We start from the raw sequence: 23,664 nt of genomic DNA, 5'->3' as shown, positions 1-23,664 counted from the left end.
TTTTCTACTGTATTATTGACTGTATGTTTTGTTTATTCCACGTGTAACTCTGTGTTGTTGTATGTGTCAAACTGCTATGCTTTATCTTGGCCAGGTCACAGTTGCCAACCTGTTTTAAATAAAGGGAAAATGTAAAAAATTATGCAGATTCTTTGTTGAGACGTGTATGTGTGGTTTTCATATCGTGTATTTACTAATTGTTTATGTTTAATAAACACAAAATGGGACGTTTCATTCTAAGGCTTTCATTAAGACTCTCTTTAGTATACATCACATCGGATCTCACCCTATTCTGCATAAACCCAACAGCACTTTATAACCAATATACTAAAAATACCTACACATACCCACACACTAACAAACACCTACTGTACACGTCAAAATAGTTTAGTCAGGTTTGTCTGATGGTGACTTAGAACTTATCATAGCTGAATTATTTCTACCCACAACATCATATTAATGTCCACCATGATGGGTTTAACAATAATGAAGTCATTCTGTAACTACAGTATAGGACTCAAAAATAGTGGGGATGGGTAAACACTCCATGTTGAAAGTGTTTATGTGTGTACGTACCTGAGGGAGTGTATGTCTGTGTAATCTGTATCACCTGTCACTTCCAGGAGGAGGAGGGTCCAGAGGTGCTGCTGGTGAAGGAGGAGGGGTGTGAAGAGGGTCTGGAGAACCCTGAGGGGACCATGGTCATGGAGGACAACCAGACGACACCTCCTCCTGAACCCACAGAGGAACCAGCTGAGCAGCACAGGACCACACACAGTCTCACTGAGGTGAGCCCACTGTGAACTACTGTCTGAATGGTATTAGTTCAGGGCCCGTATCCACAAAGTGTCTCAGAGCTGATCATTGATCATAATGAATGAGACTATGTAGGTGGGGAGCTGATCCTTGATCAGCACGTCTACTCTGAGACTCTTTGTGGATACTGGCCCAGATCTTGATTAATTTTGTGTGAAGTGTGGGACCATGCCTTTGAATTATCAAACCATTAGTGTCAAGTAATCAATTCAACTAACATGTTTACATCGTACTCATAGCAATCCCTAGTTGCCCAATCAGAAGATGCTCCATAGTAGGGTGCTCATATCAGATTTCTTAATCCAACATCCTCTCACTCTGTATCTCTTATAGTCAGTAGACATGGAGGATGGGAAGCCTGATCTGCTGCTAGTCAAAGAGGAGACAATAGAAGATGGACCAGAGAGCACTGACCTGCTGAGTGGACTAAAGATGGGGCAGCAAGGTAAGGGAGACATACATATAGCCTACATACAGTAATACATCTTCAATGGGAATAGTGATGCACCTGGCTATTGTTTTAAACAAATTAGAATGTGTGAACTTGACCAGGTGATTGTCAAACAAAAAACTCCATATGTAGAGTTCTCTGCCATGTTTGTAAAGTATTTTGTAACCGCTTCCTGCAGGTGGTTTGCTGGAGGCTAACAGAGACTGGGTGGCCATCTTGGATTCTCAGACTGGTGCATCCAAGGGCCCAGGGGACGACATCACCGAGCAGGCCAGGACCAGAAGCGACATAGTGGAGGTCAGTGGATGGGACAGCGTCTTCAACTCTGGGCTGGGGAACAACACTGTTAACCACAACCAGAAACAGACAGTCGAACACAAAACAACAACCAAACTTAATCTCCATGACAACAGACTGGCTGAGACCGAGGCGAGGCGTAGATTTGGTCTGCAGGGACAGGGAGGTGTCAGTATGTGGCGGAAGAGAACAGACACAGACTCGGCTAGCGATGCTCCATCCTGCTCCTATAGTTGTGATTCAGAGAGACTGATTGCGCCTCAGGTTAACCCCCTAACAAGTGCTGCCTTCAGCCATCCTTCAATAGGATCTATCAACTGGAACATGGACCCTTTGACAACACAGACACTCCCTGGCCTTCATCCTCCTCACACTCTACTAATGTTAAACCAGACAGACAATGCCAGTGCATCAACACTAAATAGCTACACAAGCCCATTGACAAATGACAGTAGTAGTAACGCTATCAGCAGATCCGGTGGCAAAGAGAAGCGCTTCCCGTGTTCATTCTGTGGGAAAGCCTTCAGTTTCCCCAAACAGGTGGAGAGCCACCAGAGAATGCACACGGGGGAGAAACCATTCAGCTGCCACCTTTGCCAGGCTAGTTTCTCCCACTCCTCCAACCTGAATAGGCACCAGAGGGTCCACACAGGGGTGAAACCCTTCAGCTGTACCCAGTGTCACATGCGCTTCGCCCAGGCTGGTCACCTGAAGAGGCACCAGAGGGTCCACACAAGGGAGTAATCCTACAGCTGCCCCCAGTGTGAAAAGAAGTTCTCCTGCCAGAACCAGCTGAAGATGCACCTGAAGTTCCATACGGGATAGAGGCCTCCTACGCACTGCAGGAAGAGGTTCTCAGAGAAGAGCTACCTCAGGATACACCAGCTGAAAAACCATTCCACTCTATAACAAAGAAAGTAACCACTCCACTTGATAGCTTCTGACTTTTAGATCAAACCCTGCATTAAAGACAATTAATTTTAATTGTAGTCAGCAGGAAATCTCTACATATGCATTTGGAGTACCGAGAGTAACATATTTTAGTGTTGAATATTTCTGGGTAGAATATTGCATCTAGACAATGCGTGACATATAAGGCATTTAAGCAATGCAAGAACTTTCCATTATAAATTTCAATCTGGTTCTGGTGGGCATCATTTGAAAGCTTATTATATTTCCAACATGACTAGCTAAGTTCTAAAATACGATCTTACAGTGTTCGGCTTTGACAAGGAACTTTAGACAAACAGATCGGCGTTTTGGTGCGCGTAGAATGGAGTCATAAGTGCATTCAAGTGCGTGTTCCACTTCAAATTTTCCTCACAATACGACAACCATGCTCATTATGTTCAGGACAACCCAGGGTATGACATGTGTCATCCTTGTCACTGTACATCAAACATGACAAACGTTGATACTGCAAATGACACGGGTTTTCAAATGTGAAACGTGAAGTGCACATTTTTGTTGACAAGCTCCATTACTGCAGGAATGAAATAATACAGTTTGATTGTTTAAGAAATCTAAAAAGTCTCTCTTTTTTGTTTACAATCATTCCATGACACTTCTCACAAAAACGTCTGTAGCGTCCGAACGGTTTTGCCTGCAAACTAATATGACCCCTCTATGGAAAGATGAGGCGCTCCCGAACATGATGTTCTCCGTTTTGCTCTACGGCCCCCATAAGTGTCACAGGACTTGTCGGAAGGTAACCGATGCTGATTAAAACAATGCATGGAAGTATGGAAGTAGTTTTGTGCCTACCCCAAAAAAGAAGAATACACTAAGATCGTGTTTTGTAACTTAGCTAGTCATGTTGGGAAAATAATAAGATTTAAAATGATGCCCACCTGACCCAGATTGAGATTTATAACGGAAAATGTTTGCATTGCTTAAACAACGATAGTAATTGTGTTATGGTGGGAACAGAGGGCAGTGTAATTATATATATATTTTTAAATAAATAGATGTGTGCTTGCTTCAGTTCCTCAACATCGAAGCTAGGGGAGCTCAAAAAGCGCCTTATATTTGAAGGCTCTTTCCTTGATTCATAAAAGATCATTATTTTGTAGGAACTGCACAGTTTGGAGAGGTGTGTCCACTTGGAGTCACCAGTTAGTCCTCACTTAAACCCTTGTCGTTTGTTGGTCTTATGTTGCACCTACCCCCATTTTTCCAATGTTATTATCATGTTACTGAATGTATCCATTTCGTAATCAACAAATGTGGCAAAGTCCAGTAAAATGAACGTGAAATCAAGTGTCATGTTTGGATTCAGTCTTGTCAGGTGAACTGTTGTGTCCTCACCTTTAGGAGATCATGGGGAAATGATCAGACCAAAGTGTTCTCTTTCAACTGCTACCATGGTAATGCATATACATTTACATATTTCTTCTGTTGGAAACATTTCAATATGGCCCTTTCTATATAGACAAATGTCCACAAGTGTAAAGGGTTAATGAGAAAATTTCTCAAGTTCAATTTCTCAAGTTCATTACGTTTTTTTGTTGTTGAGACGTGTATGTGTGGTTTTCTTGTGTATTTAAAACTTGTTTATGTTTAATAAACACAAAATGGGACTTTTCATTCGGAGACTTCCATTGGGACAATTTTGTATACATCAGGGTCTGTATTCACAAAGCGTCTCTGAGTAGAATATTTGTCATAAGTGCTGAGAATAGATACATTTTACTCTGATGGGTAAAAATAAAAGCTATGCGTGAAGCGTCTTTAGTGATAAGAGCCATGCCTAGTTGACAGATACAGTATTTAGGAGACGTCTTAACCAGCTTAAAGTTACCAGCAGGTGTCTTGATGATTAGAAAAAAGCAGCAATTCAGTGTTTATTGCACCACATGCAATTGCTGTGGAGTCTTTGGAGTTCTTAAAATAATGTTTTTTCATCAATCTAAATGAACAATCCATAAATAATTTAGACCTACATGCAACAGTATCTCTTGCACTTCTTTGGATTTATAAGCTGGAAGTAGAAACTAAAATGTTGTTGTTCATTAGTTTACGCCAATAAGGGGAGGGGTGGTAGGGTTAGTAGAAAATAATAGAGTAAAATAAAAATAAAATTACATTGTTTATTTATATATGTATTTTATATGTGTTATGGCGGTGTAAAGGAGGCGAAGTCAGGTGCAGGAGAGCAGAGTAGAGTAAACATGAGCACTTTTATTCCGTTCAACAATAGGCACAAAAAAATTACATAAGTGCCCAAAAACACGGAACATAAACTATAAAAGTATCGCGCGTGAACATACACCATAAACAAAGAACAATTACACACAAAGACATGATGGGGAACAGAGGACTAAATACATGTAGCTTGATTGGGGAATGAAAACCAGGTGTGTATGGAACAAGACAAAACAAATGGACATATGAAAAAGGGAGCGGCGATGGCTAGAAAGCCGGTGACGTCGATCGGCGAACGCCGCCCGAACAAGGAGAGGAGCCGACTTCAGCGGAAGTCGTGACTGTGGGCCAGATAAACTGGAACATATATACGCCCGACCGGACACTGGAGGGGAGCGGGTTCTGTACGCAACGCCTGCTCAATGTCCGCGTCCAACTCCCACACGACCGGTGCTACCAGGCAAGAGGCCGGGAGTATGGGAGTCTGATCAATGGGCCGCTCCTCTGTGTCATACAGCCGGGACAGTGCGTCTGCCTTCGTATTCTGGGAACCTGGTCTGTAGGACAGGGTAAACACAAAATGGGTAAAGAACATGGCCCACCTTGCCTGACGAGGATTCAGTCTCCTCGCTGCCCGGATGTACTCCAGGTTGCGGTGGTCAGTCCAGATGAGGAAAGGGTGTTTAGCCCCCTCAAGCCAATGTCTCCACGCCTTCAACGCTTTAACCACAGCCAACACCTCCCGGTCCCCCACATCTTAGTTAGGCCCACTGGGCTGAGCTTCTTCGAGAAGACAACACAGGGGCGGAGTTTTGGTGGCGCACCCGAGAGCTGTGAGAGCACGGTTCCTATCCCAGCCTCGGATGCGTCCACCTCCACTATGAACGTCAGAGAGGGATCCGGATGGGCCAGCACGAAGTAAACAGAGCTCTTAGCTGCCCAAAAGCCCTGTCCGCCTCAACCGACCACTGTAACCATACGGGACCCCCCTTCAGCAGTGAGGTAATGGGAGCAGCCACCAGGCCAAAACCCCAGATAAATCTCTGGTAGTAATTGGCAAACCCTAAAAATCGCTGCACCTCCTTTACCGTGGTGAGAGTCGGCCAAATACGCACGGCTGCAATGCGGTCACTCTCCATCTCCACCCCTGATGTGGAAATGCAATATCCTAGGAAGGAGACGGCCTGCTGAAAGAACAGGCATTTCTCAGCCTTGACATACAGGTCATGCTCCAACAGTCGTCCGAGTACCCTGCATACCAAGGACACATGCTCGGCGCGTGTAGCGGAGTATATCAAAATGTCATGTAATTTAAGAATGTGAAATGTCAGAATAATAGTAGAGAGAATTATTAATTTCAGCTTTTATTTCTTTCATCAGTGGGTCAGAAGTTTACATACACTCAATTTGTATTTGGTAGCATTGCCTTTAAATTGTTTAACTTGGGTCAAACGTTTGGGGTAGCCTTTCACAAGCTTCCCACAATAAATTGGGTGAATTTTGGCCCATTCCTCCTGACAGAGCTGGCGTAACTGAGTCAGGTTTGAAGACCTTGCTCGCACACTCTTTTTCAGTTCTGCCCACACATTTTCTATAGGATTGAGGTCAGGGCTTTGTGATGACCACTCCAATACCTTGACTTTGTTGTCCTTAAGCCATTTTGCCACAACTTCGGAAGTATGCTTGGGGTCATTGTCCATTTGGAAGACCCATTTGCGACCAAGCTTTAACTTCCTGACTGATGTCTTGAGATGTTGCTTCAATATATCCACATCATTTCCTGCCTCATGATGCCATCTGTTTTGTGAAGTGCACCAGTCACTCCTGCAGCAAAGCACCCCCACAACACAACATGATGCTGCCACCCCCGTGCTTCACGTTTGGGATGGTGTTCTTTGGCTTTCAAGCCTCCCCTTTTCCTCCAAACATAACGATGGTCATTATGGCCAAACAGTTCTATTTTTGTTTCATCAGACCAGAGAACATTTCTCCAAAAAGTACAATCTTTGTCCCCATGTGCAGTTGCAAACCGTAGTCTGGCTTTTTTATGGCTGTTTTGGAGCAGTGGCTTCTTCCTTGCTGAGCTGCCTTTCAGGTTATGTCGATATAGGACTCGTTTTACTGTGGATATAAATACTTTTGTACCTGTTTCCTCCAGCATCTTCACTAGGTCCTTTGCTGTTGTTCTGGGATTGATTTGCACTTATAGCACCAAAGTACGTTCATCTCTAGGAGACAAAACGCTTTCCTGAGCGGTATGACGGCTGCGTGATCCCATGGTGTTTATACTATGTTTACTATTGTTTGTGCAGATGAGCGTGGTACCTTCAGGCGTTTGGAAATTGCTCCCAATGATGAACCAGACTTGTGGAGGTCTACAATTATTTTTCTGAGGTCTTGGCTGATTTATTTTGATTTTCTCATGATGTCAAGCAAAGAGGCACTGAGTTTGAAGGTAGGCCTTGAAATACATCCACAGGTACACCTCCAATTGACTCCAATGATGTCAATTAGCCTATCAGAATCTTCTAAAGCCAGACATACATTTCTGGAATTTTCCAAGCTGTTTAAAGGCACAGTCAACTTAGTGTTTGTAAACTTCTGACCCACTGGAATTGTGATACAGTGAATTATAAGTGAAATAATCTGTCTGTAAACAATTGTTGGAAAAATTACTTGTGTCATGCACAAAGTAGATGTCCTAACCAACTTGCCAAAACTTTAGTTTGTTAACAAGACATTTGTGGAGTGGTTGAAAAACAAGTTTTAATGACTCCAACCTAAATGTATGTAGACTTCAACTGTATGGAATCATGTAGTAACCCAAAAATCTTTTAGATTTTAGATTGTTCAAAGTAGCCACGCTTTGCCTTGATGACAGCTTTGCACACTCTTGGCATTCTCTCAACCAGCTTCACCTGGAATGCTTTTCCAACAGTTTTGAAGGAGTTCCCACATGTGCTGAGCACTTGTTGGCTGCTTTTCCTTCACTCTGTGGTCCAACTCATCCCTAACCATCTCAATTCATTCAACTCAACTCAATTCATCGTCATCTACAAGACCCTGCTAGGTAAAGTCCCCCCTTATCTCAGCTCGCTGGTCACCATTGCATCTCCCACCTGTAGCACACGCTCCAGCAGGTATATCTCTCTAGTCACCCCCAAAACCAATTCTTTCTTTGGCCGCCTCTCCTTCCAGTTCTCTGCTGCCAATGACTGGAACGAACTACAAAAATCTCTGAAACTGGAAACACTTATCTCCCTCACTAGCTTTAAGCACCAACTGTCAGAGCAGCTCACAAATTACTGCACCTGTACATAGCCCACCTATAATTTAGCCCAAACAACTACCTCTTTCCCTACTGTATTTTATTTATTTATTTATTTTGCTCCTTTGCACCCCATTATTTTTATTTCTACTTTGCACATTCTCCCATTGCAAATCTACCATTCCAGTGTTTTACTTGCTATATTGTATTTACTTTGCCACCATGGCCTTTTTGCCTTTACCTCCCTTATCTCACCTCATTTGCTCACATCGTATATAGACTTGTTTATACTGTATTATTGACTGTATGTTTGTTTTACTCCATGTGTAACTCTGTGTCGTTGTATGTGTCGAACTGCTTTGCTTTATCTTGGCCAGGTCGCAATTGTAAATGAGAACTTGTTCTCAACTTGCCTACCTGGTTAAATAAAGGTGAAATAAAATAAAAATAAATAAAAAAATTAGGTTGAGGTCAAATAGCCCTTACACCGCCTGGAGGTATGTTGGGTCATTGTCCTGTTCAAAAACAAATGATAATCCCACGAAGCACAAACCAGATGGGATGGCGTATCTCTGCAGAATGCTGGTTAAGTGTGCCTTGAATTCTAAATAAAAAATCGGCAGTGTATCAAATACTTGTTCTCCCAACTGGATAGGTTGGGAGAACATAGGTACCCTTCAACTGTGAGAGACGGAATCTAAAACAAAAATCCAGAAAATCACATTGTTTGATTTTTAAGTAATTAATTAGCATTTTATTGCATGACATAAGTATTTGATACATCAGAAAAGCAGAACTTAATATTTGGTACAGAAACCTTTGTTTGCAATTACAGAGATCATACGTTTCCTGTAGTTCTTGACCAGGTTTGCACACACTGCAGCAGGGATTTTAGCCCACTCCTCCATACAGACCTCCTCCAGATCCTTCAGGTTTCAGGGCTGTCGCTGGGCAATACGGACTTTCAGCTCCCTCCAATGATTTTCTATTGGGTTCAGGTCTGGAGACTAGCTAGGCCACTCCAGGACCTTGAGATGCTTCTTTCGGAGCCACTCCTTAGTTGCCCTGGCTGTGTGTTTCGGGTCGTTGTCATGCTGGAAGACCCAGCCACGACCCATCTTCAATGCTCTTACTGAGGGAATTAGGTTGTTGGCCAAGATCTCGTGATACATGGCCCCATCCATCCTCCCCTCAATACGATGCAGTCGTCCTGTCCCCTTTGCAGAAAAGTATCCCCAAAGAATGATGTTTCCACCTCCATGCTTCACGGTTGGGATGGTGTTCTTGGGGTTGAACTCATCTTTCTTCTTCCTCCAAACACGGTGAGTGGAGTTTAGACCAAAAAGCTCTATTTTTGTCTCATATGACCGCATGACCTTCTCCCATTCCTCCTCTGGATCATCCAGATGGTCATTGGCAAACTACAGACGGGCTTGGACATGCGCTGGCTTGAGCAGGGGGACCTTGCGTGCGCTGCAGGATTTTAATCCATGACGGCGTAGTGTGTTACTAATGGTTTTCTTTGAGACTGTGGTCCCAGCTCTCTTCAGGTCATTGACCAGGTCCTGCCGTGCAGTTCTGGGCTGATCCCTCACCTTCCTCATGATCATTGATGCCCCACGAGGTGAGATCTTGCATATGGAGCCCCAGACCGAGGGTGATTGACCGTCATCTTGAACTTCTTCCATTTTCTAAAGATTGCGCCAACAGTTGTTGCCTTCTCACCAAGCTGCTTGCCTATTGTCCTATAGCCCATAAGTAAATAACACAAACAGCACTTACAGTTGACCGGGGAAGCTCTAGCAGGGCAGAAATTTGACTAACTTGCTTGTTGTAAAAGGTGGCATACTACGATGGTGCCATGTGAACGTCACTGAGCTCTTCAGTAATGCCAATCTACTGCCAATGTTTGTGTATGGAGATTGCATGGCTGCGTGCTTGATTTTATACACCTGCAACGGGTGTGGTTGAAATAGCCAAATCCACTAATTTGAAGGGGTGTCTACATACTTTTGGCCATGTAGTGTAGTTGAAGGCTTTTTCTTTGCGTAATAAAAATGCAGTGAAACTACTTAGGAACTGTACAGTTTGGAGAGGTGTGTGGCCACTTGGAGAGACACCAGTTAGACTTCTCACTCAAACCCTTGTAATAGGTTTTTCTTATCTTGCACCTACTCCAACGTTTCAATGAATATTTGTATTATGTTACTGAATGTATCCAGAGTATTTTCAGATTTAGTTATTGACAAATGCTGTGAAAAGTACAGTAAATGTAAAATGCACATAAAATCAACAGTGTCATTTTTGGATTCAATTTTCTGTCAGGTGAACTGTTATGTCCTTACGTTTGGTCTTATAATTTCCATATAATCTCCAAAGTGTTTTCTTTCAATTGCTACCATGGTAAATCATAAGCTTTGTACAGTTCTTCTGTTAGAAACATTTCAATTTGGCCCTATCCATATAGGCCAATTTCAACAAATGTAAGGGGTTATCAAGTGTGGGACCATGCCTTTGAATAATCAAACCATTAAAGACTGTGAAGTAATTATTATACCTTTATTTCAACAAGGAACACAGACTAAGACCAAGGTCTTGCATATACATGTTTACACATACAGTTTAGGTACAATGATTAAAAAACTACACAAGACAAACAAAACTATCACAAAAAAAAAAAAAAATACACCAATAGATTTCATTTACACATAGGTTATTCTACTAACAGCACAAGAACTTGCATTCCCCGAAACAGTTACAAACAATACAAAAATAAAAATGCTCCAATAAATATTTAAAATGAGCAACAGGGGGACAAGAGTCTCAAGTTTTAAGTTTAGTCTGCAGGCTATTCCATAAGCAAGGAGTGTAACAGGAAAAGGCAGCCATACCCAACTCTGTGGAAATCGCATGGGCCTCAAGTGTAATCCATGCTTGAGACCTGGTTTTAGGAATTCTAATTCTAATATTGATGAGTGATGATAAATAAGAAGGTAGTTTATTCAGAAGTGCTTTATAGACAAACACGATAGCATGTTGTTCTCGTCTCACGGACAGCGAAGTCCAACCCACATTATGATATAAAACACAGTGGTGAGTTCTGTAGCTAGCACCCGTAATAAACCTAAGTGCACAATTATAAGTAGAATCCAGCGATTTAAGTGTTGTTGCCGTAGCATGCATGTAAATAATATCCCCATAATCTATAACAGACATAAAAGTAGCTTGCACAATTTGTCTTCTATTTGCAGAGGACAAGCATGTCCTGTTTCTATAGAGGAAGCCTAGCTTGATTTTTAGCCGTTTACAAAGTTCGTCAATATGCATTTTAAAAGACAGTTCATCATCAAACCAAATCCATAAGTATTTATATGCACAGACCTGATTAATTCGAGAACCATCTAAGGTACCATCTAAGCATCTAAACAGTAATTGACCAAGTATAGAACCTTGTGGGACCCCTTTAACCAACTCCAATGGCTCTGACTGGATGCCGTCGACTCTAACAGCCTGACTTCTATCCTTTAGATAGTCATGAAACCAACGACAGACATCCAGGCCCAGTCCTATTGACGACAGCTTACCCAAAAGTATCACATGGTCTACAGTGCCAAAAGCTTTAGATAAATCTATGAACAAGGCGGCACAGTACTTTCTATTATCTAGGGCATTAGTAATTTCATTTACAACACGTACAATGGCCGTAATAGTACTGTGTTTAGGTCTAAAGCCAGATTGATTACTAGAAAGAGTATTGTTAACAGTTAAAAAACATTGTAGTTGCCTATTCACCAGTGACTCTATTTCTTAGAATCTATAGCAGATAGTGCAGATAAGACCTCATCTTATCTATTTAAAGCAAACTAACATCTCTGCATAATATCAAATCAGCAAACATGTTTGCATAGTACTCATAGCCTTCCTTCACTGTCCAATCAGAAGATGCTCTATAGCAGGGTGCTCATATCAGATTTCTTGATCCAACATCCTCTCACTCTGTATCTCTTACAGTCAGTAGACATGGAGGATGGGAAGCCTGATCTGCTGCTGGTAAAAGAAAAGACAGTAGAAGATGAACCAGAGAGCATTGATCTGCAGAGTGGACAAAAAATGGGGGAGCAAGGTAAGAGAGAAATGCATATAGCGCATTGTCTTCCAACAGGTAGCATCGCTTCTATGCAAGGCTCATCCCTCATCAGTGCTGGAGGGATCGTCTCACTATCTGACATAAAACAATGCATATAGTCTACATACAGTAATGCATCCGACAATTGTTTTGTTCTTCTTCATTCATAAAATGAAATCAGTACAACTTATGTTTGCATACAAACGCAGACATAATAAATTAACTTGACCAGGTTATTGACAAATAAAAAAATAAAAAAATCAAACCTCTTCCTGCAGGTGGTTGGCTGGAGGATAACAGAGGAGACTGGGCGGCCATCTTGGATTCCCAGACGTGTGCAGCCAATGGCCAAGCAGAGGTCATTGGATGGGACAGTGTCCTCATCTCTGGGCTAGGGAACAACACTGTTAACCATAATCAGATACAGTCAGCCGAAAGCAAAGCATCATCCAAACTTAGTCTCTATGACAACAGACTGGCTGAGACCAGGGCGAGGTGTAGATTTGGTCTGCAGGGTCGGGGAGGTGTCCGTATGCGGCTGGAGAGAACAGACACAGACTCTGCTAGCGATGCTCCGTCCTGCTCCTATAGTTGTGATTCAGAGAGACTGATGGTGCCTCAGGTTAACCCCCTAACAGGTGCTGCCTTCAGCCTGCCTTCTATAGGATCTATCAACTGGAACATGGACCCTGCGACAGCACAGACTCTCCCTGGCCTTCGTCCTCCTCACACTCTCCTAAAGTTAAACCAGACCTCGGACAATGCCAGTGCCTCAACACTAAATGGCTACACAAGCCCGATGACTAATCACAGTAGTAGTATTGCTATCAGTAGATATGGTGGCAAAGAGAAGCACTACCCGTGTTCATTCTGTGGGAAAGCCTTCAGTTTCCCCAAACAGGTGGAGATCCACAAGAGGATACACACAGGAGAGAAACCTTTCAGCTGCCACCTTTGCCAGGCCAGTTTTTCACACTCATCCAGTCTAAAGAGGCACCAGAGGATGCACACAGGGGAGAAACCATTCAGCTGCCACCTGTGCCGGGCCAGTTTTTCCCACTCATTCAACCTGAAGAGGCACCAAAAGGTCCACACAGGGGAGAAACCATACAGCTGTACCCAGTGTGAGAAGAGGTTCTCCCGCCAGCAGCGGCTGAAGATGCACCTGAAGGTCCACACAGGAGAGAGTACGTTTGCCTGTACGCAGTGCGGGAAGAGATTCTCAGAGAGGAGCTGCCTCAGGATACACCAGCAGAAAATGCACACGGCCCATGTATAGAGTATAGTGACATCATAATCTAACTGAGCAGCAGCAGTTAGGGAGAGCTCCTTGTAAAATGTTATTATTTTTGTTAAATTATTTTGTATTTAGTGAACAGATTGGCTGTTTCAATGCAGTGCTGTGTTTTCCACATCTGGAGATGTTAGTAGATGTTTTTCCTTTGAGAAGATTGTTTGTTTTTGAGAGAATGATCAACCTGGCTCTAAAGACTAGATAGTCTACTAAGTCATCTTGATCATCTGGCAAGAAGCAACAAGGAAAAGATTGAGGGACTAGGGCATCAGGACAAGAGAAGTAGGAGGAGAAATAGAGGATAAAACCAACAGAAAAAAGGAATTGATTTGGAGGATTTCTAAAGGAAAGACAGTACAAGACATTGGAAAGTCAACCAACAAACAAAAACACACACAAAGGAGAGGTAGGATTGTTCTGGACAATGTAATTGGTGACTACAGTGTTAATTACACAACTAATAGCATTATATTTTCATTATAAATAGTGCATTATTTAAAACCGTTACATGCATGTCAGTGGAGGCTGGTGGGAGGAGCTATAGTAGGACAGGCTCATTGTAATGGCTGGAATGGAATATATGGAACGGTATCAAACATATGGAAATCATGTTAGACTCCGTTCCTTTTATTCCATTCCAGCCGTTACAATGAGTCGGTCCTCCTATACTTCCTCCCGCCAGCCTCCACTGACATGCATCAATACTCAAATTCTAAAAAGAACAATGGCAACAGTAACAGAAGCTTGGCATATTCCATTTGATCTACTAGCAGAAAAAAACTCTGAACATTATAAACCATACTAAAACTGCTGAGGGAAAATCCAGAGACATTGTTGGCTGATTACACCCTAATTGGAGACTCTGTTCACAACGTTGACATCAGCTAACCGCTCGCCCACACCATCTGCCTGGTACAGTTGAAAGCAGAATTAATCCATGAAGAGCACACTTCTCCTGGGTGCCAGTGGCCAATCGAAGGTGAGCATTTGCCCACTGAAGTCGGTTAAGAGGCCGAACTGCAGTCAGGTCAAGACCCTGGTGAGGATGACGAGCATGCAGATGAGCTTCCCTGAGACGTTTTCTGACAGTTTGTGCAGAAATTCTTCAGTTGTGCAAACCAACAGTTTAATCAGCTGTCCAGGTGGCTGGTCTCAGACCATCCCGCAGGTGAAGCAGCCAGATGTGGAGGTCCTGGGCTCGTGTGTTTACACGTGGTCTGCGGGTTGTGAGGGTAGTTGGACGTACTGCCAAACTCTTTAAAAACGACGTAGGCAGGTTTTTGGTAGAGAAACGAACAGTCAATTCTCTGGCAACAGCTCTGGTGGACATTCCTGCAGTCCGCATGCCAATTGCAAGCTCCCTGTAAAACTTGAGACATTGGTGGCATTGTGTTGTGTGAGATGCCTTTTACTGTCCCACGCACAAGGTTCTTGATATGCCATTGCAAAGGAGAAATGCTCACTAGCAGGGATGTAAACAAATATTTGCACAAAATTTGAGAGAAATAAACTTTTTGTGCCTATGTAAAATTTCTGGGATCTTTAATTCCAGCTCATGAGAAATGGGACCAACAATTTACAATTGCGTTTATATTTTTTTTCAGTATATTCTTTAAAGAACGAAGAAGTTAACTACTGACCTTCACCATGCATATAGGGAAAGGCACTCAACTTGTACTGCAGTGACTCAGATGACTCAGATGACTGATGTTTGGATAAAATAAATGGATAATAAGATGATATTTGGAGCTGTATTAGATTTATTAGATTTCAATGTTGCATTGTATGTTATTGATCATGATTTGTTATTGAAAAACCTCACTTGTTATGGTTTTACATCACATGCCATCACAGTTACTACATCAGAGTTACTTATCCAATAGAACTCAAGAGAGTATTCTTCAGTGGTAGCTTCTCTAACATCAGATATATACAGTGCGGTATCCCTCAAGGCAGTTGCCTTGGGCCGCTACTCAATTTTTACAAATTATTTGCCACTTGTCTAAAATGACTATGTATGCTGATGATTGCACACTCTACACATCGGCACCTACAGCCAGTACAGCCAAGTAGTTAGTAAGTGTCATAATGGGTCATTAAAAATAAACTGGTCATAAATACGTCTACAACCAAAAGCATTGTATTTGGTTCAAAGCATTCTCTTAGACCTAAACCGCAACTGAAGTTTTGCATAAAGGGTGTGACCATTGGACGAGTTGAAGAAGCTGAACTCCTAGGAGTAACATTGGATGGTCAGTTATCATGGTCAAGTCATATTTGGCCTCCCGAGTGGCGCAGCGGTGTAAGGTGCTGCATCTCAGTGCTCGAGGCGTCACTACAGACACCCTGGTTTGAATCCAGGCTTTATCACAACCGGCCATGATTGAGAGTCCCATAGGGCGGTGCACAATTGGCTTAGCGTTGTCCGGGTTTGACTGCTGTAGGCCGTAATTGTAAATAAGAATTTGTTCTTAACTGACTTGCCTAGTTAAATAAGGGTTAAAAAAATATACACTGCTCAAAAAAATAAAGGGAACACTTAAACAACACAATGTAACTCCAAGTCAATCACACTTCTGTGAAATCAAACTGTCCACTTAGGAAGCAACACTGATTGACAATAAATTTCACATGCTGTTGTGCAAATGGAATAGACATCAGGTGGAAATTATAGGCAATTAGCAAGACACCCCCAATAAAGGAGTGGTTCTGCAGGTGGTGACCACAGACCACTTCTCAGTTCCTATGCTTCCTGGCTGATGTTTTGGTCACTTTTGAATGCTGGCGGTGCTTTCACTCTAGTGGTAGCATGAGACGGAGTCTACAACCCACACAAGTGGCTCAGATAGTGCAGGGCAACAACCCAGCAGCAGAACCGCTACCTCCGCCTTTGTGCAAGGAGGAGCACTGCCAGAGCCCTACAAAATGACCTCCAGCAGGCCACAAATGTGCATGTGTCTGCTCAAACGGTCAGAAACAGACTCCAAATCAAATCAAATCAAATCAAATTTTATTTGTCACATACACATGGTTAGCAGATGTTAATGCGAGTGTAGCGAAATGCTTGTGCTTCTAGTTCCGACAATGCAGTAATAACAAGTAATCTAACTAACAATTCCAAAACTACTGTCTTGTACACAGTGTAAGGGGATAAAGAATATGTACATAAGGATATATGAATGAGTGATGGTACAGAGCAGCATAGGCAAGATACAGTAGATGGTATCGGGTACAGTATGTACAAATGAGATGAGTATGTAAACAAAGTGGCATAGTATAGTATAAAGTGGCTAGTGATACATGTATTACATAAGGATACCGTCGATGATATAGAGTACAGTATATACGTATGCGTATGAGATGAATAATGTAGGGTAAGTAACATTTATATAAGGTAGCATTGTTTAAAGTGGCTAGTGATATATTTACATCATTTCCCATCAATTCCCATTATTAAAGTGGCTGGAGTTGAGTCAGTGTCAGTGTGTTGGCAGCAGCCACTCAGTGTTAGTGGTGGCTGTTTAACAGTCTGATGGCCTTGAGATAGAAGCTGTTTTTCAGTCTCTCGGTCCCAGCTTTGATGCACCTGTACTGACCTCGCCTTCTGGATGATAGCGGGGTGAACAGGCAGTGGCTCGGGTGGTTGATGTCCTTGATGATCTTTATGGCCTTCCTGTGACATCGGGTGGTGTAGGTGTCCTGGAGGGCAGGTAGTTTGCCCCCGGTGATGCGTTGTGCAGACCTCACTACCCTCTGGAGAGCCTTACGGTTGAGGGCGGTGCAGTTGCCATACCAGGCGGTGATACAGCCCGCCAGGATGCTCTCGATTGTGCATCTGTAGAAGTTTGTGAGTGCTTTTGGTGACAAGCCGAATTTCTTCAGCCTCCTGAGGTTGAAGAGGCGCTGCTGCGCCTTCTTCACGATGCTGTCTGTGTGAGTGGACCAATTCAGTTTGTCTGTGATGTGTATGCCGAGGAACTTAAAACTTGCTACCCTCTCCACTACTGTTCCATCGATGTGGATAGGGGGGTGTTCCCTCTGCTGTTTCCTGAAGTCCACAATCATCTCCTTAGTTTTGTTGACGTTGAGTGTGAGGTTGTTTTCCTGACACCACACTCCGAGGGCCCTCACCTCCTCCCTGTAGGCCGTCTCATCGTTGTTGGTAATCAAGCCTACCACTGTCAAGCCTACACCCTCCATGAGGGTGGTATGAGGGCCCGACGTCCACAGGTGGGGGTTGTGCTTACAGCCCAACACCGTGCAGGACGTTTGGCATTTGCCAGAGAACACCAAGATTGGCAAATTCGCCACTGGCGCCCTGTGCTCTTCACAGATGAAAGCAGGTTCACACTGAGCACATGTGACAGAGTCTGGAGACGCCGTGGAGAACGTTCTGCTGCCTGCAACATCCTCCAGCATGACCGGTTTGGCGGTGGGTCAGTCATGGTGTGGGGTGGCATTTCTTTGGGGGGGCCGCACAGCCCTCCATGTGCTCGCCAGAGGTAGCCTTTAGGTACCGAGATGAGATCCTCAGACCCCTTGTGAGACCATATGCTGGTGCGGTTGGCCCTGGGTTCCTCCTAATGCAATACAATGCTAGACCTCATGTGGCTGGAGTGTGTCAGCAGTTCCTGCAAGAGGAAGGCATTGATGCTATGGAATGGCCCGCCCGTTCCACAGACCTGAATCCAATTGAGCACATCTGGGACATCATGTCTCGCTCCGTCCACCAACGCCACATTGCACCACAGACTCTCCAGGAGTTGGCGGATGCTTTAGTCCAGGTCTGGGAGGAGATCCCTCAGGAGACCATCCGCCACCTCATCAGGAGCATGCTCAGGCGTTGTAGGGAGGTCATACAGGCACGTGGAGGCCACACACACTACTGAGCCTCCTTTTGACTTGTTTTAAGGACATTACATCAAAGTTGGATCAGCCTGTAGTGTGGTTTTCCACTTTAATTTTGAGTGTGATTCCAAATCCAGACATCCATGGGTTGATAAATTTCATTGCCATTGATCATTTTTGTGTGATTTTGTTGTTAGCACATTCAACTATGTAAAGAAAAAAGTATTTAATAAGAATATTGCATTCATTCAGATCTAGGATGTGTTATTTTAGTGTTCCCTTTATTTTTTTGAGCAGTGTATATACACTACTATTCAAAAGTTTGGGATCACTTAGAAATGTCCTTGTTTTTGAAAGAAAATCTTATTTTTTGAAGGCCAGTATCCCAGAGTCGCCTCTTCACTGTTGATGTTGAGACTGGTGTTTTGCGGGTACTATTTAATAAAGCTGCCAGTTGAGGACTTGTGGGGCGTCTGTTTCTCAAATTAGACACTCTAATGTACTTGTCTTCTTGCTCAGTTGTGCACCGGGGCCTCCCACTCCTCTTTCTATTTTGGTTAGAGCCAGTTTGCGCTGTTCTGTGAAGGGATTAGTAAACAGCATTGTACGAGATCTTCAGTTTCTTGGGAATTTCTCACATGGAATAGCCTTCATTTCTCAGAACAAGAATAGACTGACGAGTTTCAGAAGCCTGTAATTAAACCCACAAATGCTGATGCTCCAGGTGCTCAACTAGTCTAAAGAAGACCAGTTTTATTGCCTCTTAAATCAGAACAACAGTTGTCAGCTGTGCTAACATAATTGCAAAAGGGTTTTCTAATGATCAATTAGCCTTTTAAAATTATCAACTTGGATTAGCTAACATAACGTGCCATTGGAATACAGGAGTGATGGTTGCTGATAATGAGCCTCTGTACGCCTATGTAGATATTCCATAAAAAATCAGCCGTTTCCAGCTACAATAGTCATTTACAACATTTATCTACACTGTAATTCTGATCAATTTGATGTTATTTTAAATGGAAAAAAATGTGCTATTATTTAAAAACTAAGTGACCCCAAACTTTTGAACGGTAGTGTATATATATTGACAAAGTTGTTGTGAAGATGGAGAGAGGTATGTATGTTAAAAAAACATGTTCTGCGTTATTGGCACAAAGATCAACTGTACTATTTGTTCAGGCTTGGATCTTGTTGCTCAGTTATGTATAGAGCCATGTCATCGTGGAATGCTTTAAAAAAACATATTCTATCACAGCGCCTCTCCTCTTTCTAAACATCTAATTTAACTGTACTGTATATAAGAATAGGAATATTTGAATAGTATTTTTGTTGTCTCTTGGTGTCTTTCCTATATATACAGTGCCATCAAGAAAGTATTCAGACCCCTTGACTTTTTCCACATTTTGTTACATTACAGCCTTAGTCTAAAATTATATATTTTTTAAACATCCTCATCAATCTACACGCAATACCCCTTCATACATTTTTGCAAATGTATAAAAAAAAAGATCATCCTTGAGATGTTTCTACAACTTGATTGAAGGCCACCTTTGGTAAATTCAATTGATTTGACCTGATTTGAAAAGGCAAGACATGAGGTTGGAGGAGTTGTCCGTAGAGCTCCGAGACAGGAAGGGTACCAAAATATTTCTGTAGCATTGAAGATCCCCAAGGACACAGTGGCCTCCATCATTCTTAAATGAAAGAAGTTTAGAACCACCATGACTCTTCCTAGAGCTGGCCGCCCGGCCAAACTGAGCAATCGGGGGAAAAAGGCCTTGGTCAGGGATGTGACCAAGAACCCAATGGTCATTCTGATAGAGCTCTAGAGTTCCTTTGTATTGATGGGAGAACCTTCCAGAAGGACAACCATCTCTGCAGCGCTCCACCAATCAGACCTTTATGGTAGAGTGGCCAGACAGAAGCCACTCCTCAGTAAAAAGCACATGACAGCCCGCTTGGAGGAAACCTGGCACCATCCCTACGGGGAAGCATTATGGTGGCAGCATCATGCTGTGGAGATATTTTTCAGTGGCAAGAGACTGGGAGACTAGTCAGGATCGAGACAAAGATAAACGGAGAAAAGTACAGAGATCCTTGATGAAAACCTGCTCCAGAGGACTCAGGACTCAAACTGGGGCAAAGGTTCACCTTCCAACAGGACAATGACTCTAAGCACACAGCCAAGTCAACGCTTTGGGACAAGTCTCTGAATGTCCTTGAGTGGCCCAGCCAGAGCCTTGACTTGAACCCGATCTAACATCTCTGGAGAGACCTGAAAATAGCTGTGCAGCAACGCTCCCCATCCAACCTGACAGAGCTTGAGAGGATCTCCACCAGAGAATAATTGGAGAAACTCCCCAAATACAGGTGTGCCAAGCTTGTAGCGTCATACCCAAGAAGACTCAATACTGTAATCGCTGCCAAAGGTGCTTCAACAAAGTACTGAGTTAAGGGTCTGAATATTCTAAAAACCTATTTTTGCTTTGTCATTATGGGGTATTGTGTGTAGATTGATGAGCGGAAAAAACAATTGAATCAATTTCAGAATAAGGCTGTAATGTAACAATGTGGGAAAGGTCAAGGGGTGTGAATACTTTCAGAAGGCACTTAATTCTTATGTTTTCATTTTTCATTTTTGTTGAATGTAATAACTAGTTCTTGTCTATTACAGTTCTGTACTTTGTCATGTATTTGTATGTTTATGTGGACCCCAGGCAGAGTAGCTGATGCATGTGCAGTAGCTAATCGGGATCCTAATAAACTAAACATGTAATGTATTACTAGTTAGTTTGTTTGTAGTTAATTCTGTTGTATTTGGATGCAGTAGGAAACTAGATGAGGTGAACTGAGGAAAGAATGAGTATGAACAGGCAGAGTAGATGATATGGTGATGGTTGGTGTGATGGCCGGGGGCTTTACTTGGCTCATCGCGCTCTAGCGACTCCTTGTGGCAGGCCGGGCGCCTGCAGGCTGACCTCGGTTGTCAGTTGAGCGGTGTTTCCTCCGACACATTGGTGCAGGTGACTTCCGGGTTAAGCGGGCGGGTGTTAAGAAGCACAGTTTGGTGGGTCATGTTTCGGAGGACGCTTGACTTGACCTTCACCTCTCCAGAGCCCGTTGTGGAGTTGGAGCGATGATACAAGATCGTAATTGGATATCTCGAAATTGGGGAGAAAAAGGGGGGTAAACAAAAAAACAATGATAAGCATTGTCTGTACAGTAAAATGCTGTAAATGACGTCAAGAGCTCAGGCTCTGTGCTTCACAGCGCTGGATGGGTTTTGAATGACAGCTGTTCTGAACTTGAGCAGCACACGTGACAAGAAGTTGCCCCCATCCCTCCCTCTAATCGGGCAACTTTTGCAGATGTTTTGTTTTCTGAGGGAAATGCTGTAAATTAAGAGGTCTCAATGTATTCTGAAAGATGAGACGTTGAGGATTATAATAAATACTGCTTTGATGTCATACTTGCAAGTCAAGAACCTGTGAGTCCGGACGTGCTCTTCACATTTCCATGTCATCAAATTCATGTCATAAACACTGTGAACATTTATGATCACTATGTTTGATGTACATTTACTAGATGACATGGCATCATACCCTGGGTTGTTCTGAACAGAATGAGTCTGTCTATTGTGAAGAAAATTTGTCACGAAACACACACCTGAATGCACCCGACTCCTTTCTATACCCTGTACAATTACAACCCGTTTCTCTGAATTGCCCTGTGAAACCTTAACACTAAGATTGTACCTCATGTTGGCAATAGAACAAGCTTTCAAATGATGCTTACCTGACCCAGACTGAAATGTATAATGGGCTGTTTTTGGATGGCGTAAACAACAGTAATTGTGTGATGTCGGGGATGCAGGTCTGTGTTCAAAACAACTACAAGTCTGTTTGCTCTAGTTCCTCAATGGCACAGCTAGGAGCTCAAAAACGTACCTGATAGTTGAAGACTTTGTGTCATGAAATTACTTAGGAACTGTGCACACTTTGGAGAGGTGTCACCAGTTAGCCCTCACTTAAACCCTTGTCATTTTTTGGTCTTATGTTGCACCTACCCCACATTTTCCAGGAATATTCTTATCATGTTAATGAATGTATCCAGACTATTTTCAGATTTCATTATCAACAAATGTGGTGAAAAGTGCAATAAATGTAAAAAATAGTGATTTTGGGACTTAGTCTTGTATCACATGAAATGTTGTGTTCTCAACTTTGGTCTGATAATGTTCCTATCAGCTCCTAACTGTTTCCATTTTAATTGCTACCATGTTTATGCATATGCTTTTCATCTTTATTCTGTAAGAAACACCTCCCTGACCGAGGCTCCAGTCATGGATCCAGTCTGCAGCCCAGACCCTTCTCTTCACAGTCTCAGTGCAGGGATGAAGCAGGGCCTGGGGCTGATAGAGACAGACCTTCCTATTCCTATGATACAAACACCACAGTATCCATGATGAACAGAGCAGGTCACCCTGGGCTTCAGCCTCCACAGAGAGTGGTAGGAGACCCTCCTGGCGGTAGTCTATCAGCAAGGCTGTCTTCTCCTTCAGGATCTCTCCTGGTGACTGGGTTCATAGAAAGCCTGGACCTGGGTCCAATACAGACAGGGTCAGGATGGACATTCACCACAAGAGGTACCTAGCCTATAACACATCACACAATCCTAACAACACCCAAACAATGACTAGAGGTCAAGGAGGGAGCTCAAAGACTAACCACCTGAGGGTGGTGGCTCCTGCTTCTACCTCCTCTGACGTCATTGGGTCACAACGTGGGAAGCCGGGCATTAGGACGGATGCTGACAAGCCGTACGCCTGCCCCACGTGTGGGAAGCACTTCACTGAGGCGACTTATGTGAAGAGGCACCAGACCGTTCACACCAAGGAGAGGCCCTTCAAGTGCAAACTGTGTTACAAGAGCTTCTCCTTCCTGAGTATCCTTATCAGACATAGGAGTGTTCACAACGGGGAGAAATCATAGCAGTGTGGCTTAAGATGTAAACAGGAGATATCTGGGAACCATTCTTTAGCTGACATATTATAGTTATCATGTTTAGTGTCTTAGGGTTTTTTGGATTACTGAGGGTTTTTTGGATTACTAAGTCCCTCAGTTGAGCATCTGTCTCACATGAAACAGACTTATTTTTTAGTGTGCTGGCATACACAAAATATTGTCATTGAAGTGTAACTATATTCCCCCTCTGAATTGGTCTGTTCTATTCATAAAAAATATACTGTCCCTCTTTTGTATAACACCCCATTCCCCCAAAAAAACATTAGCAGTGGTGAGGTAGACCAGAATTAAGTGGTAGAGACTTACAATATTTGCCTTGTGAAGCCTACCGGAATAGATTTTGGACTGGTGGGATTTTTTGTGTGCATCCTCCACCCAGAGGAAGTGGATGCT

The 23,664-nt window shown here is 43.1% G+C and overlaps 1 protein-coding gene across 1 annotated transcript in view; it reads left to right on the top strand.

The window, feature by feature from the left end:
• Positions 1–13,716, top strand: part of LOC139374754 (uncharacterized) — a 31,130-nt gene extending 17,414 nt beyond the window's left edge. Inside the window, exons 4-8 of the mRNA XM_071115882.1 lie at positions 624–788; positions 1,150–1,261; positions 1,446–1,564; positions 11,988–12,099; positions 12,381–13,716. Of these exons, the coding sequence (XP_070971983.1) occupies positions 624–788; positions 1,150–1,261; positions 1,446–1,564; positions 11,988–12,099; positions 12,381–13,381 (1,509 nt within the window). The 3' untranslated portion in view covers positions 13,382–13,716. The remainder of the gene's footprint in view (positions 1–623; positions 789–1,149; positions 1,262–1,445; positions 1,565–11,987; positions 12,100–12,380) is intronic.
• The last annotated feature ends 9,948 nt before the right edge of the window (positions 13,717–23,664 follow it).

The sequence above is a fragment of the Oncorhynchus clarkii genome, chromosome 19 (genome assembly GCF_045791955.1).
Source record: "Oncorhynchus clarkii lewisi isolate Uvic-CL-2024 chromosome 19, UVic_Ocla_1.0, whole genome shotgun sequence".
NCBI classification, from domain to species: domain Eukaryota; kingdom Metazoa; phylum Chordata; class Actinopteri; order Salmoniformes; family Salmonidae; genus Oncorhynchus; species Oncorhynchus clarkii.
Note: the sequence above shows the minus strand (reverse complement) of the source record. Positions and strands in the feature narration are given on the sequence as shown.